The sequence below is a fragment of the Haliotis asinina genome, chromosome 6, assembly GCF_037392515.1.
Source record: "Haliotis asinina isolate JCU_RB_2024 chromosome 6, JCU_Hal_asi_v2, whole genome shotgun sequence".
Lineage (NCBI taxonomy): Eukaryota > Metazoa > Mollusca > Gastropoda > Lepetellida > Haliotidae > Haliotis > Haliotis asinina.
Window position 1 is genome coordinate 5,934,140 of NC_090285.1, and position 16,374 is coordinate 5,950,513.

At 39.7% G+C, this 16,374-nt stretch overlaps 1 protein-coding gene across 1 annotated transcript in view; it reads right to left on the bottom strand.

The window, feature by feature from the left end:
* Positions 1-16,374, bottom strand: part of LOC137286243 (beta-parvin-like) — an 82,235-nt gene that overhangs the window by 6,526 nt on the left and 59,335 nt on the right. The window contains exon 12 of the mRNA XM_067817976.1: positions 8,389-8,470. Within this exon, the coding sequence (XP_067674077.1) occupies positions 8,389-8,470 (82 nt within the window). The remainder of the gene's footprint in view (positions 1-8,388; positions 8,471-16,374) is intronic.

Below are 16,374 nucleotides of genomic sequence, written 5' to 3' on the forward strand. Positions count from 1 at the left end.
ATTATACACACAATGTGACTACACTCCAGGTGCTCGGTGTGACAAGCAAGTGCACAGTCTACCTGCCTGTCCCTGCACACAATCTTAGCTTTTAAATGCCCTATGACACAATTTTTAAATACGTTCATTGTACATTGTATTACATTCACTTTGGAAGTATTGAAATAGGTGTACAATTTGATTTCTGTCTTTTTCTAAAACAGTCATCTGAAGTTGATGGCAGAAAAAGGTAAACTGTGAACTCATAAAACTTGTGCTGTCATCTATGGAACATGCACTTGTATACACATAACAAGAACAATAAACAAAATATAAATAGATAACGATAAATATAATAAAAAATAACAATAAAAAAGATATAAGATATATAATGAATAAGCATTTGTTTGGTGCTCTGGATATCATTATCAAAGCGTACAATGCATTTAAAACAATAACACTGCTGACTGAGTCGGTAATGTTTCAGGTGAGTAATATGGTAACAGCCTGCATATCACACAGACAAGCCACCAGGTGGTTGATAGCCTGACAGCACTATGGGCATCATGGCAACACATCGAGACTTCACCAGCCGAAAACCATAACAAGCGCTGATTTTTTTGACTGCACACTCAACAAAATAACAATTTTCACCAAACTTGAAGCAAACTTAGGTAGGTGTAAGTTCTACTAAATTGCACACTCTACACACAAAGCATAATCATATGGGTCTGTTCTGTATGGAAGCTGAACACAAGAAAATAGGCCTAGCAAATACATTGGGAAGGTGGATTTATAATTCACATAATACTATATGCCGAGCCATAATCTTCCAAGCATCTGCACAACAGATGAGCAGAGGACAACTTTAACTAAACGATTGGAATCAAAATTATTCTCAAATAACAAATCACATGATTTGGATAAAACAGGTCTACAGCATCAGAAGTTATCAGTTATCATTCAATCAATCTCTTCCTGCATTGGCAAGCTTAAGGCCATGAAGGTTTAAAGTCAATTTGACTCTATCAGTTAACATTCTAACCATCTCAAACTCTCAAATATGTCAACTCTCTGATGCCCATTCTCACTTTATTAGCTGTGTGCATGTAACATATGAAACGCAAGACAAAGGCAGTTGAATAATTAAAACACGGAATTGTCACAGAGAATATCATACTCAGCAAAGGGCAAATCTTAACTTTCAGATGGTGATATGGAATTCACAGAATCATCAAACACTTTCAAACAAAGACATAATCATAGCGAACTACCAGTGCCAGCTCTGTCCTAATTGAAAAATGAAGGCTTTGTCCGGACGAGGGACACATGAATTACTAATGCTTGCCCAAGCCTTGCCTAAAGTCACAAGACTGCTGCAGGCGAGCGGGATCAAATAGGCCTTGATAATACAACATAGGAAACAATGGCTGATCAGGCATAAGTGGTCGGAAATGAAATGTAATACATCATAATCTGGGGCTCTCAATATAACCACACTTTCTGTGGTTCCTCAGGAGCACTTTGTTTAATGTTTCTCAGAGTTGCGTATCTGGGTTCCTATAATGTAACATGTCTTGTGTGTCAAAAGGACTCCTCAGGCCTTTACGGAATGGGACCAATTGGTGCTTCACAAGGTGGTTTAAGACTTTGATGAAATTAACAATGGCAAAGATTGAACAAAGTTGGGAGGATAATAACCTATACGTAAGAGGTCGGCCTCATGCATATTTGCCTTGCAGTAGGTGTCCGGCAGACACTAGAGGGAGCCACCTGCTTCAAAGTTGCTTGTCTGACCAGTTCGGAAACATCAGGAAATGCCTTTGCTTTGAACAAAATCACAGTTGTAAAGATTCTTTGAGCCAAAAATGCCTCCTTAAGAGTGACATTAGAAGTTTTGTGGTACAGACAGTTTCTCTCTGATCAAGCAAGTTGGAAAAAATGATACCAAAACAGAATGGAAAGGTTGAGACTCAATAATGTCTAAAAAAATAAAGGAAAAACAAATAATTGTTGTTTTTATCAGTGTTATTAAGTCTGTCATATGACTGTAAAAATTCAAGACACTGAACTCACTGTAATACTGTTGCATCTGCCGATCAGTGTATAGCTATTGGATCAGAACCTACATAGAACAGACTTTTCAAAAATATCACTTAATCACAGGTTCTGAAAACAATATTAATGACATCAATATTTCATATGCTGAGCAGCCAGATCATTTATCTGAAAAGGTGATGATGGTATTAACGTTAACAATGCATGGAGCATGTGAAACCTACACACTTCAAGTGTGGAAAATATCTTGATGCTGTGGGTCCACAATTTCTAAAATATACATATTTTTTTCTACAATAATCAAAATCACTAGTTCATTTAAGTTTCAAATTCTAAATGCTTCAGTTATATTCAGTGAGAATACTGAAAGAAACTAATTACATTTTTAACTCATACAGTATTACTCATGTCCCTATTGAAAATCTCTACAGCAGAGAATTCATACTAACAGCTTACATGCTGTTTAGCCTGACAAGAAAATATCGTAAATTAATTGTGTAAACTAAGGAAATCCTATACATTATTTTAGAACCAAACACTGGGTAGCAATGCTTCTGTAGATCTAACATTACACAGCTGATGAAGAGGAGGAAAAGAAGGGGTGGGGGGAGAAAAGCCAAATTTCCATGGCAACAGGAAAGGGGGAGAGTAGAGCTTGTTGTTGCATGTATCAGTGATGCTGGGGGGATAAAGTATGGGGGAGGGGGGTCAGCAGTCTGGCTGAGTCTGCCTGACACATGGGAGGATAATAAAACATAGTGTTCCATGTTGTGTTCTTCCCTGACATCAAAGACCTGTGGCATGTCAGCCATTGGGACTGCAGCACAAGTATGGGCTCCCTCCATGGTTAAAATTCCTGGCAAGTCAAAAACTCTCAGTGAAAATCTTGACAACTCCATGGCTGTCTGCAAACCAAACATCAAAGCCCTGTGTTGTTATTTTTGCAGCAAGGTTTCCCAATCTTGCAAGTTGAACACACAGTCCAGGAACTTGGGGGAAGGGGTTGGGCTGGAGTGACCTGGGGGGTGGATGAGGGGGACACTTATGAGAACATAGCCCTAAGGAGGTCCATGGAACATTCACACACTAACAATGGGGACAGATGTCTTCACATGATGACAAAATCCTTTGCGAAGACAACCCTCAAAAGGACACTTTACACACTATCTTGAAAGAGTATGACACAGAAATCCTTGAAGGAGTCTGATCAGGAATAATTATCATTAGTTTCATGCTTTAATCACGTTTTCGTATTCAATGTAACAGACATTGTGTGCTAAATTTATAAAATGATCAAAGCATAAAATATACAAGAAAATGAAAATTTGATACAATCTCCAATTAAGAATTGATGCCAAGGAACAGATATGAAAGTAATCAGTTTATCTGTTCACATTATGATAAGACTAATGATAAAAGAAGGTGAGGCCGATGTGCACTGAGTTAAGTCCATGTACAAGTGTGATGCTGCAACATGAATGTTACACAATTATGTAATCCTCAGCATTTTTAATTGATAGTGTTGTTATATAGCAAAGTTTAGTAGTAACGAAAGGGATTGCATTAGATTTGCCCTTTGACTCCATCCCTATCTATACTGTTCACAGAACAGCAGTTTCAGCACTGTTGTGCAATATTTGCACTTGTTACATTACTGCCTCTCGTAAGCGTAAATGATTCACATAGCAAGTCTAGATAGTTACCATTCCACATGTGAGCATTATGAAAGAGCCTTTATGATAAGTGAACATTTATATTTCATCAGAAAGAGAAATTAATCGAGATTATAATGTTTCTCGGTGTAATATGTTAGTGTTCATGTATCTGAAACTAACATTTAGTCTCTGACATAGACATCATTGACAAAAACAACTAACTCTGAGTCCTGTTAGATGGGCGATTCAGAACCCTGAGGAAATTCTAGACTTGTTTCATTCAGTGCTTTTGCATTATAGAAATAGAAAGGGTTGTGTGGAAGGGGAAAATAATGGTTCGGAGACTTGAGACAGACAAAATGGAAGCCCCAAACACAAAGTTCTTCTTTCTGCAAGGAAGGTCTCCTGTTTAAGGATGTTCCCTTGGTGAGGTGGGTCCCCATGATAAAGTTGGTCCCAGTTAAAAGCAAGGTGCCCAGGGACATTAGTTTCCCAGGTCAGGTTGGTCCTCAATGTCCTCAATGAGGAAAGTCTTCGAGCTATTCCCAACTGTAGTTTCTAGTCCAAGGTAAGTCCCAAGTGTATCTACGTCCCTGGGTCAAGGTAGGTCATATTTACCAAGTTAAAAGTAGGTACCAGGTAGTCAGCTACTGACAGGTCCCCAGTGTGAGGTAGGTCCATAGCTTTAGGTAGACTTTCAGATAAGGTACGTCCCCTAGATTTACGAAGGATTCCAGGCTTGGTAGGTCCCCTAGCTTTAGGTAGGTTAACTTAGGTTCCAACCTGACGTAGTTTCCCTGTTAAATGCAGGTCCCAGATCCACAGTTCAAGGCAGGTCTTCAGATGAATTGTCCCCAGTTCTGGACAGGTCTCAAGCTTAAGGTATGTCCCCCAGTTCTGGACAGGTCTCAAGCATAAGGTAGGTCTGAACAGGTCCCCTAGTCTGGGGTAGGTCCCCCAGTTCTGGACAGGTCCCCCGGTCTGGGGTAGGTCCCCCAGTTCTGGACAGGTCTCCAGTCTGGGGTAGGTCCCCCAGTTCTGGACAGGTCCCCAGTCTGGGGTAGGTCCCCCAGTTCTGGACAGGTCCCCAGTCTGGGGTAGGTCCCTAGCTCTCACACATGTTTCTGTTCAGCACATGTCTCTCCCAGTAACTGTCATGCATGGTGCCTGTTCCAACACTAACCCATCACAGTAACATGTGTAAACACAACATTGTACATTCCAGTAAAGTTCAGAGCTGTAATTAAGAGTTGTAGCTCTGTGCAACTGGTTGTTAGCCTGTCTTGAGGGCAGAAGTATTTCATGAGGCCACCATAAAGTGGTTTCATAAAATGCATGCAGCTATAAACAGTAGTAGTGTTAAAGTTATTTTCGGTGAATCGAACCGTATCCCTTCATGAGTTAAGTTCACTAGAATTTAAATATTTACTAGGGCTGGGACTGGAGCAAATTTTGTACCCAGGTTTCCCAACCCCTTTTTCCCTACCCTACCTAGACATCCATTATGTTAATTCGTGACTTCAAATAATCATTGTAAGAAATGGCAATATATTCTCCAGCTCGGAGGCTAAAATTTCGAGTTTTTCAATATCTTAACCATGTATTATATTCAAAAGAAGTGACTGTAAATTATGTCTAAATCTTCAAAGACATTAGAACCTTTTACTAACGAAAGGATAACATATTTAATTGTTTAATTTACTGGTCACATGAACATAGCGGGGCCTTGGTACTGAGACAGGCATGCCAGTCCGACTCATTACCTAGACGGCCAGGGTATCTGAGTTACCCATCCCAGCCCTAATATTTACAAATATTTTAAGTGAGAGTTTTTCTTGGAACAAGTGTGTTGTCTTGTGTTTTTTTTCACATGAGATACTTTAAAATGAAATACATCCATGCTATGCAACATAGTAACTTGTGACATTTTTCCAAGGCGTAAGGTTATAGGCAGCATTATAACTAAAATGTTTCAAACTAAACAATCACTAAATGTTCATTATCTTAATTGACATTGAACATAAATATTCATAAATGAATATTCTTATTTATTACTACAGATTAGTAAAACATTGTATTTGCCCCTCAGAGTATTCATCACAGCCCTAATCAGGGAGGGCGGGGACCTCCTTATGTTGACTATTCTTGCAACATCTGGGATGTAAATATTTGCTTCATGGAAACACTCATTACAGCTAAATGAGGTATAAATACCAAAAAATATCCCCCAATATTCAAAATGGTGAAAAGCATGATGGTATGAAATGAATTTTACAGAGAATAAAATACTGGCAACTCGATATTATGGTTATATGACTTGAATTAATCAATTTGTGAGTCCTGAGCCTTGTTATAGTATATTCTTTAAAACATTTACTCTTACCATGACATTTTACTTTGCGAGAAGCTATTGGTTTCATGCCCTCAAATGGAGGCCAGACCTAAACCATATACTGATATAATTATTCATTCAGTCACATCCTGTTGAGTCGAATGCTGGCGTCTCGAATATTATACAAAACTCTAAGCACCTACAGGTCCCACCCCTTTTTTTCACCATCACAGATACCTATGTCTTGAATACATCGATAAGTCCAGTTTATTACTTAGTTCCCAGCAATTCAACTCATCGTGATTTAACCATACCTGAGCCCTGATTCCAATGCTCTATTGGTTGAGCATCATCACGTAAAACCATCTGTGATGTCATTAAAGATGGATGATGTCATCTTTCATTATTTTGACAATGAGTTGCCATGACAACATGCTGCTATGGGCAGCTTCATATACAGTGAAAGCAATAGAACCATTGCAATGAACAGCCAGTCAGCAAGAAGCCAAGATTACAAACCTTAGTGAGAAATATTAAAAAATAATTGCACTGATATCCTATTATAATATATTTATTGACAATATTGAAAATACATTATAAAGGATTGTTTCATAAACTCTGATACATTAAATATGTTTTAGGTACCTTTATTCATTTCACTGAAATACTGCAGTCAATTTATATTTGCATAAAAATTCTCAGAGTTTTAAATTAAATAGCAGTTTTAGTTCTTATTTCAGATAAATATTCTATTTTGTAATATCTAGTGTTTGAAAATATTAAAGAAAGTCGTGATTCTCATGCTCCTGAGTATTCAAGTTAAACAGAGCCCTGATCAATTACCCCAGCAGCAACCTTAATGATTCTTTGACACCCCTACCTACTCACCCCCCCATTTTGTACACCGTCCCTATGTACAGGGTGCATTTTTTCAACTTTCTACAGCAACGCTGTAGTTCACGACAGACTGCACTACAAACTTGATGAGAAAATTAAATATGTACACAGACAAAATTTGTGCAGTGCAGTGCAGTGCAGTGCACATAAACATGATGTAAACACGAACATTTTATGAAATGAAAGACATTTTATTTAAATATGTTTAGATCTTGGTATAAATTTGAAGCAAGTGATATTTATTAGGTTGTTTGTGAAATATTTCAAAGTCTGCAATCTGCATATAAAATTGTGCTACACAGGAAGGATGCACATGTTCCAGATGTCGATTGAAAGGATTGATTATAGAGACAGTGCTCACAGTAGCAGTAACCATGTGTCTCGTGTTTTACAGTATCATGTGACCTATATGTCACTCTGGGTTTTGATTCATAATCGTAACCTTTAAAACCCTACCATCTTAATCACTCCCAAGCGTGTATATTAAAAATCAAGTTTCAACAAGTGACAGTAACTGACTTCATAAATAATTTACTTTCAAGATAACCAGTTGTATAGGAAGAGGAACTAGTAGAACAATTCATATTGCTGATCTAAATGTACTTAGTCCTTGCATCTCTTGTCAAACTGGCTTTGGTTACATCAGAACTGAGAGTCATCTCATTGAGAACCCCTGAAAATCCATGTAATGTAAACTATTGTCTGTCATGAAACATCTCTATCGTCCCACATGGCTTCCATAGGAGATGGTACTTGGGTGGAATTGTGTTACACTGTTTAGTAGACGTCATTGATTATCATAACATCAGAATCAAATGTCACCACATATCTCGTTGCCACAGAAGCTGGTTAGCCATATTTTTCACACACATGACACTAGCTCTTGAGGTTTTCATAATGAAAAGGTTGGAAAAATGATTTTGTTTTGAAAAATTGAAAATCACTGTATCTATATTTCGAGTCTTGTTGATAAACATCAACAATTTCTCATGCCTCTGAAGGATATTTTGACTTGGGTATTGATATATACTCATGAAAACAAATAAGGGAACAAATGAAAGCTCAAGTGCTCCTCTATTCATTTTCATAATTTCATCCACATAGCGAGCATACCTTGGGAAAAAAAATGGATAAGGATAAAGGACCACTTTTTCCCCTTCCATGACTATACCAATATTTTCTAAATATATTACATCTTTGAAGCCACATGAGTGTTATATAAACTCATCAGCGGTATACAGTCCTCATGGCAAGACTGCAGCATGTCCAGGATATCACAATCAGTTGTTACACTTAAACAGACAGTATCAGTTATAGATGGTCCAATGGAGGCATGAAATATTTAGTTGACTGTCATTTCTTTGATACGATTTTGCTAAAATAACTGCTGGTATATATAGCTTTTTTTAAGGGAAATGCATGAGGAAGTGAAGCTTGTCACTAACACAGATCACAGGGTAAGAGTACCTTCGGGTCTTGGGAGTCTTGCCTTGTTCTTTGGTAGCCCTGCTTCATGCATCAGCTCAAATGCAAATGTCACATTGTGAACCTGAAACAGAGCAGGAGAGATGAATTTGCAGCTGAGACTAGTAATATGAAACTATCAGAAGCTGAAATACAAAAACAATGGCTATGAACATTACTATTACTGACAACATATATCACATATCTGATTATATCGTTGCTTTACACCAATCAGCAGTTTTACATCCGTATCTCACTTGATTTTAAATAACTGACTCTGGGTCAGAAGAACAAGTGGTTGATAACCTAAGCACTCCATGCTGTTGGAATGAATGACAAATAACCAGCCAATTCACAAAGCCTAGCAAACTAGTACCCATTTAATCAGCTGGTTAAAGTATTTTAGCAATATTTCCTTATATCCATGACCCACCCTGCACAACCCACTCATACACCCTCCACACACACCAACCATCAGCTTTCTAATGAACAAACCTAGGTAAGATGAGTCTGCAAGTAATGTCCCTGACTGTAAATACCATTTGAATGTGACAAAACATTTTCACCTTAGCCAAATGAAAAATTATTTCCACATGCTTGTGTTCTGAGGCATTGGACCGTACAGCAGTGATGCTCTACTTCCTTGTGTAACACAGAATCTCACACTTGAAATACTACATAACAACATATCCATTAGGGGTGACTAATCAGAGGGATGGATCTATTGTGACAGTGACAGTATATTGCAACATGCTGTTGAGATAGCAATATTCTGTTGCTACTAACTACTGCAATACTATTGCAATACTTTCTCTCTCCTTGAATTGTGTCATTTGAAGACATTTCCAAAATGAACGTACAGTTTATATGAAACATAATACAAACCAGTTGACGTTGGTTCAGTCTCTATTAATAACTGAAACTTAAAATCCAGATCAAGTAAACAGTTGAAACATAAACTCAATGAACCTCCAAGTCTGCACACAAACAAAAAACATACTAAACAACATAAATATTTAATAAAAATAAAGTCAGTTATTAAACTATCGATAGAATAGGGTCCATGCAAGTAGTAATGGTACTGCTGGTCCTTAGTCTGGTGATCTACCATCACTTGCAGGTGATCTATAGCCCATTCTTCGATGGTACTGTTGTCTTGATGTATATTTTTTGCATACTAATTTTTAGATTAACAGCTGTGATATTCTAGTAGTTTAACTGTCTTTTGATGACTGCTTTTTACCTTATTACATGTATTTATTTCAGTACTGATATAAACAGTTTTCATCATGAAATGAATGCAATATTTCCGATGTGATATCAAATTTTAACTTGCTCACTCACTCTATAAAGTGTAATAGTGTACACACATATGTCCCCCAAAGTGTGGCCTAGAAGTGATCCCCAACTCTGGGAAGTATCACCTGGAAGAATGCCTGTGACATAATTACTCAGGTCAACAGGTAAACGCTGACTAAGTGTTGCCTTCCACCATGGCACACTCCTCACGTAAGGAGGTCCATTGTTAAGCCTATCTGCTCAAGAAAGCAAACAAATCTCAACTCATGGCCACATTGCTAAAGGTGCACAATGGTGTGGTGATTGTTGTTGTCATATGGTAAAACCTCCCCTTTGTCAGACAGGAAGTCACACATTGTCTCACTAAACTTATTGCTTGGCCATGTGCCTTAACTCGGTAATTGACCTAGATAGAAACCCATGGATTATATCTAATTTCTACATTTCACAACTTCAATCATTCAGCTGGAATATTGCTAGGACAAGTGTCTGGTACAACAGACTTCATCTTATTGAAGGGGCTAATGAGTAGCCAAGAGGATAAAGTCGTCCTCATACACAAGATCTGGATTTGATTCCAGACATAACCACAAACTTGTAGCCCATGACTGTAATATGGCAAGAGTATGATCTGCAGATCACTGAAACCATCTCCAGTTCATGAAGATTCTCTTTTACTTTGAAATAAGACCACAAATAGAAATGCATGACAAAGTATGACACGTCAGCAGTAACAAGGCTCTTACACACTGTTTTCCTTGGAGACATAAACATATAGAACGGACTGATTAACAAAGTGTTTAAACCTGCAGCAGAGGCTGTCAGCATATGAGATACGGGTCAATAATGCCCAGCAGTTATCTTGTCGGACACTGCAATAAGGTAACTGCTTGCCCAACTACAAAGCATGATGCAAATTACACATGTTTTATATATCAATGTAAAGTGAGGACTGATCTCAAGAGACTTGCTGGAATTTCCAGAACATGGTAAGCAACCATGGTTAGCTGCATCTGTTAAGTGTCAGATGGAGATTCTGGCCGAATGGATTTTCTGAATGTTCATCAAACTAAACCTGTCGTTGGAAAACATGACTTTAAGTAATTAAGTACATGTACTGGGTAATAACTAGGGCATATACTGATTCCTTAATCATGTAACAGTGCCGACGTTATCAGTGAATCACGAAGTATTACACATTAAATGGTTAGCTTATTTGAAACGTTGTTTCATACTGTATAATGGTAGCTGTGTTTTAGAAAACACAAGTCTGTGACTCGTATTGTGAGCAATCTCCAGTGCTGGGAGGTACCATAAAGCACAGTACAACCATATCAGGGAACCTGTGGTTGATATCATGAACAGCATATCAAACCATCCAGATCACATGCAATCAATCAATCAAGTCACACAGTGTGATGACTCAATCTATTCCAGTGATTAGGGTCAGGCACAGTGTGATGACTCAATCTATTCCGGTGAATAGGGTCAGGCACAGTGTGATGACTCAATCTATTCCAGTGATTAGGGTCAGGCACAGTGTGATGACTCAATCTATTCCAGTGAATAGGGTCAGGCACAGTGTGATGACTCAATCTATTCCAGTGAATAGGGTCACTATTCCAGTGATTCGGGTCAGGCACAGTGTGATGACTCAATCTATTCCAGTGAATATGGTCAGGCACAGTGCAATGACTCAATCTATTCCAGTGAATAGGGTCAGGCACAGTGTGATGACTCAATCTATTTCAGTGAATAGGGTCAGGCACAGTGTGATGACTCAATCTATTCCGGTGAATAGGGTCAGGCACAGTGTGATGACTCAATCTATTCCAATGATTAGGGTCAGCCACAGTGTCATGACTCAATCTATTCCAGTGATTAGGGTCAGGCACAGTGTGATGACTCAATCTATTCCAGTGAATAGGATCAGGCACAGTGTGATGACTCAATCTATTCCAGTGATTAGGGTCAGGCACAGTGTAATGACTCAATCTAATCCCATAAGTAGGGTCAGGCACAGTGTGATGACTCAATCTATTCCAGTGAATAGGGTCAGGCACAGTGTAATGACTCAATCTATTCCAGTGAATAGGGTCAGGTACAGTGTGATGACTCAATCTATTCCAGTGATTAGGGTCAGGCACAGTGTAATGACTCAATCTAATCCAATAAGTAGGGTCAGGCACAGTGTGATGACTCAATCTATTCCAGTGAATAGGGTCAGGCACAGTGTGATGACTCAATCTATTCCAATGATTAGGGTCAGGCACAGTGTGATGACTCAATCTATTCCAGTGAATAGGGTCAGGCACAGTGTGATGACTCAATCTATTCCGGTGAATAGGATCAGGCACAGTGTGATGACTCAATCTATTCCAGTGATTAGGGTCAGCCACAGTGTCATGACTCAATCTATTCCAGTGATTAGGGTCAGGCACAGTGTGATGACTCAATCTATTCCAGTGATTAGGGTCAGGCACAGTGTGATGACTCAATCTAATCCAATAAGTAGGGTCAGGCACAGTGTGATGACTCAATCTATTCCAGTGATTAGGGTCAGGCACAATGTAATGACTCAATCTATTCCAATAAGTAGGGTCAGGCACAGTGTGATGACTCAATCTATTCCAGTGAATAGGGTCAGGCACAGTGTAATGACTCAATCTATTTCAGTGATTAGGGTCAGGCACAGTGTGATGACTCAATCTATTCCAGTGAATAGGGTCAGGCACAGTGTGATGACTCAATCTATTCCAGTGATTAGGGTCAGGCACAGTGTGATGACTCAATCTAATCCAATAAGTAGGGTCAGGCACAGTGTGATGACTCAATCTATTCCAGTGATTAGGGTCAGGCACAATGTAATGACTCAATCTATTCCAATAAGTAGGGTCAGGCACAGTGTGATGACTCAATCTATTCCAGTGAATAGGGTCAGGCACAGTGTGATGACTCAATCTATTCCAGTGATTAGGGTCAGGCACAGTGTGATGACTCAATCTAATCCAATAAGTAGGGTCAGGCATAGTGTGATGACTCAATCTATTCCAGTGATTAGGGTCAGGCACAGTGTAATGACTCAATCTAATCCCATAAGTAGGGTCAGGCACAGTGTGATGACTCAATCTATTCCAGTGAATAGGGTCAGGCACAGTGTAATGACTCAATCTATTCCAGTGATTAGGGTCAGGCACAGTGTGATGACTCAATCTATTCCAGTGAATAGGGTCAGGCACAGTGTAATGACTCAATCTATTCCAGTGAATAGGGTCAGGTACAGTGTGATGACTCAATCTATTCCAGTGATTAGGGTCAGGCACAGTGTAATGACTCAATCTAATCCAATAAGTAGGGTCAGGCACAGTGTGATGACTCAATCTATTCCAGTGAATAGGGTCAGGCACAGTGTGATGACTCAATCTATTCCAATGATTAGGGTCAGGCACAGTGTGATGACTCAATCTATTCCAGTGAATAGGGTCAGGCACAGTGTGATGACTCAATCTATTCCGGTGAATAGGATCAGGCACAGTGTGATGACTCAATCTATTCCAGTGATTAGGGTCAGCCACAGTGTCATGACTCAATCTATTCCAGTGATTAGGGTCAGGCACAGTGTGATGACTCAATCTATTCCAGTGATTAGGGTCAGGCACAGTGTGATGACTCAATCTAATCCAATAAGTAGGGTCAGGCACAGTGTGATGACTCAATCTATTCCAGTGATTAGGGTCAGGCACAATGTAATGACTCAATCTATTCCAATAAGTAGGGTCAGGCACAGTGTGATGACTCAATCTATTCCAGTGAATAGGGTCAGGCACAGTGTAATGACTCAATCTATTTCAGTGATTAGGGTCAGGCACAGTGTGATGACTCAATCTATTCCAGTGAATAGGGTCAGGCACAGTGTGATGACTCAATCTATTCCAGTGATTAGGGTCAGGCACAGTGTGATGACTCAATCTAATCCAATAAGTAGGGTCAGGCACAGTGTGATGACTCAATCTATTCCAGTGATTAGGGTCAGGCACAATGTAATGACTCAATCTATTCCAATAAGTAGGGTCAGGCACAGTGTGATGACTCAATCTATTCCAGTGAATAGGGTCAGGCACAGTGTGATGACTCAATCTATTCCAGTGATTAGGGTCAGGCACAGTGTGATGACTCAATCTAATCCAATAAGTAGGGTCAGGCATAGTGTGATGACTCAATCTATTCCAGTGATTAGGGTCAGGCACAGTGTAATGACTCAATCTAATCCCATAAGTAGGGTCAGGCACAGTGTGATGACTCAATCTATTCCAGTGAATAGGGTCAGGCACAGTGTAATGACTCAATCTATTCCAGTGATTAGGGTCAGGCACAGTGTGATGACTCAATCTATTCCAGTGATTAGGGTCAGGCACAGTGTGATGACTCAATCTATTCCAGTGAATAGGGTCAGGCACAGTGTGATGACTCAATCTAATCCAATAAGTAGGGTCAGGCACAGTGTGATGACTCAATCTATTCCAGTGATTAGGGTCAGGCATAGTGTGATGACTCAATCTATTCCAGTGAATAGGATCAGGCACAGTGTGATGATTCAATCTATTCCAGTGAATAGGGTCAGGCACAGTGTAATGACTCAATCTAATCCAATAAGTACGGTCAGGCACAGTGAGATGACTCAAGCTATTCCAGTGATTAGGGTCAGGCACAGTGTGATGACTCAATCTATTCCAGTGAATAGGGTCAGGCACAGTGTGATGACTCAATCTATTCCCGTGAATAGGGTCAGGCACAGTGTGATGACTCAAACTATTCCAGTGAATAGGGTCAGGCACAGTGTGATGACTCAATCTATTCCAGTGATTAGGGTCAGGCACAGTGTGATGACTCAATCTATTCCAGTGAATAGGATCAGGCACAGTGTGATGACTCAATCTATTCCAGTGAATAGGGTCAGGCACAGTGTAATGACTCAATCTAATCCAATAAGTACGGTCAGGCACAGTGAGATGACTCAAGCTATTCCAGTGAATAGGGTCAGGCACAGTGTGATGACTCAATCTATTCCAGTGAATAGGGTCAGGCACAGTGTGATGACTCAATCTATTCCAGTGAATAGGTCAGGCACAGTGTGATGACTCAATCTATTCCAGTGAATAGGGTCAGGCACAGTGTGATGACTCAATCTATTCCAGTGAATAGGGTCAGGTACAGTGTAGTGACTCAATCTATTCCAGTGAATAGGGTCAGGCACAGTGTAATGACTGAATCTATTCCGGTGAATAGGGTCAGGCACAGTGTGATGACTCAATCTAATCCAGTGAATAGGGTCAGGCACAGTGTAATGACTCAATCTATTTCAGTGAATAGGGTCAGGTACAGAGTAATGACTCAATCTATTTCAGTGAATAGGGTCAGGCACAGCGTGATGACTCAATCTATTCCAGTGAATAGGGTCAGGTATGGTACCTAAAGCATAGTAATAGATTCATCTCTGCTACATGACTGAATGTGGAAAAGGTAAACAAAGGGCAGGGTGAGAGACATGGAATACTAACGAACATCAACGAATCTGACAGCTGGTTTGCCAAGGTGACAACCAAAGGTTTACCCTACCACCATTCACCACATATCTAAAAATGGCTAGGAAGCAGTTCTGTTCCCCTTCACAACTGGAATCTCCATGGCACATATCTCTCTTCATACTGTATTTGTTTGATTCTGGCGCCATATATATGGAATAGAACTTGGTAGGCAATATATAGATGGGTTTGATGTGGTTCATACACTACAGATGACCCTGCATTTCCAGACCAAAGTTGTGTTGCAACCTTGCATTCTTGATGATATATTTGTGAACACGCATGTATGCATGCACGCACGCTTTACAAATGTAACATGTTTCAATTAGCTGGAAATGTGGCTCTTTGGATCAGTAATTTTCAGTTTCCAAAAGTGGAAAAGAATTGCAGGTCCTATAATACTACTTTGGCAAAACTTATGAACAAGGCTATATTCTTGCCAATCCTTCAAAATAATATCAGGGTGAACCTGGGATTTGGATACACAAACCCCTAGTCATTGGGTGTGTCTTTAACAACAAAGCCACTCCTGCACCGATCCCACCAACAAGTTCCATTCCACGGTGCCTTTGAACATGCATAATTCTATGACTGCCATTGCAAGCTATGCTGAAGTCAAGATGTCATCCCATGTTTGTCCTAAGGGACACAGGATACCAGTAATCCATGTACCGACTGCTTGGAGTACACCTGGGAACCCTGGGTGTGTCAGTCTGGTTTCTCTACATGTCTTCTGACTTTCACAACAAACACACGACCTGGATGACAGCAAAATGTATGTTTTTTGTGTGACTCAGAATACAGACAAGTGCAGAGCAGGAGGAATGTATTGTGCATAGTTTTACCAAACCACTGACACTGCCATCACTCCTGGGACCCCTGAACTAAGTCACCTCACTACAACAGGTGGGAAATGAATTCCTCAATGGAAATGTCCCTCCATGCCTTATGCAACTCATGCTTCAGTGCCAGAGAACAGAGAGAAATATTTATATCTGGATGTAGATTGTTGGAGTCACAACATTTTTTCAGGAAGTGAGCATGCACCAAGACCATGAATTCCCAGAAGACTAAATTTTGTATTCCCAAACACTAAACAAAACAAAAC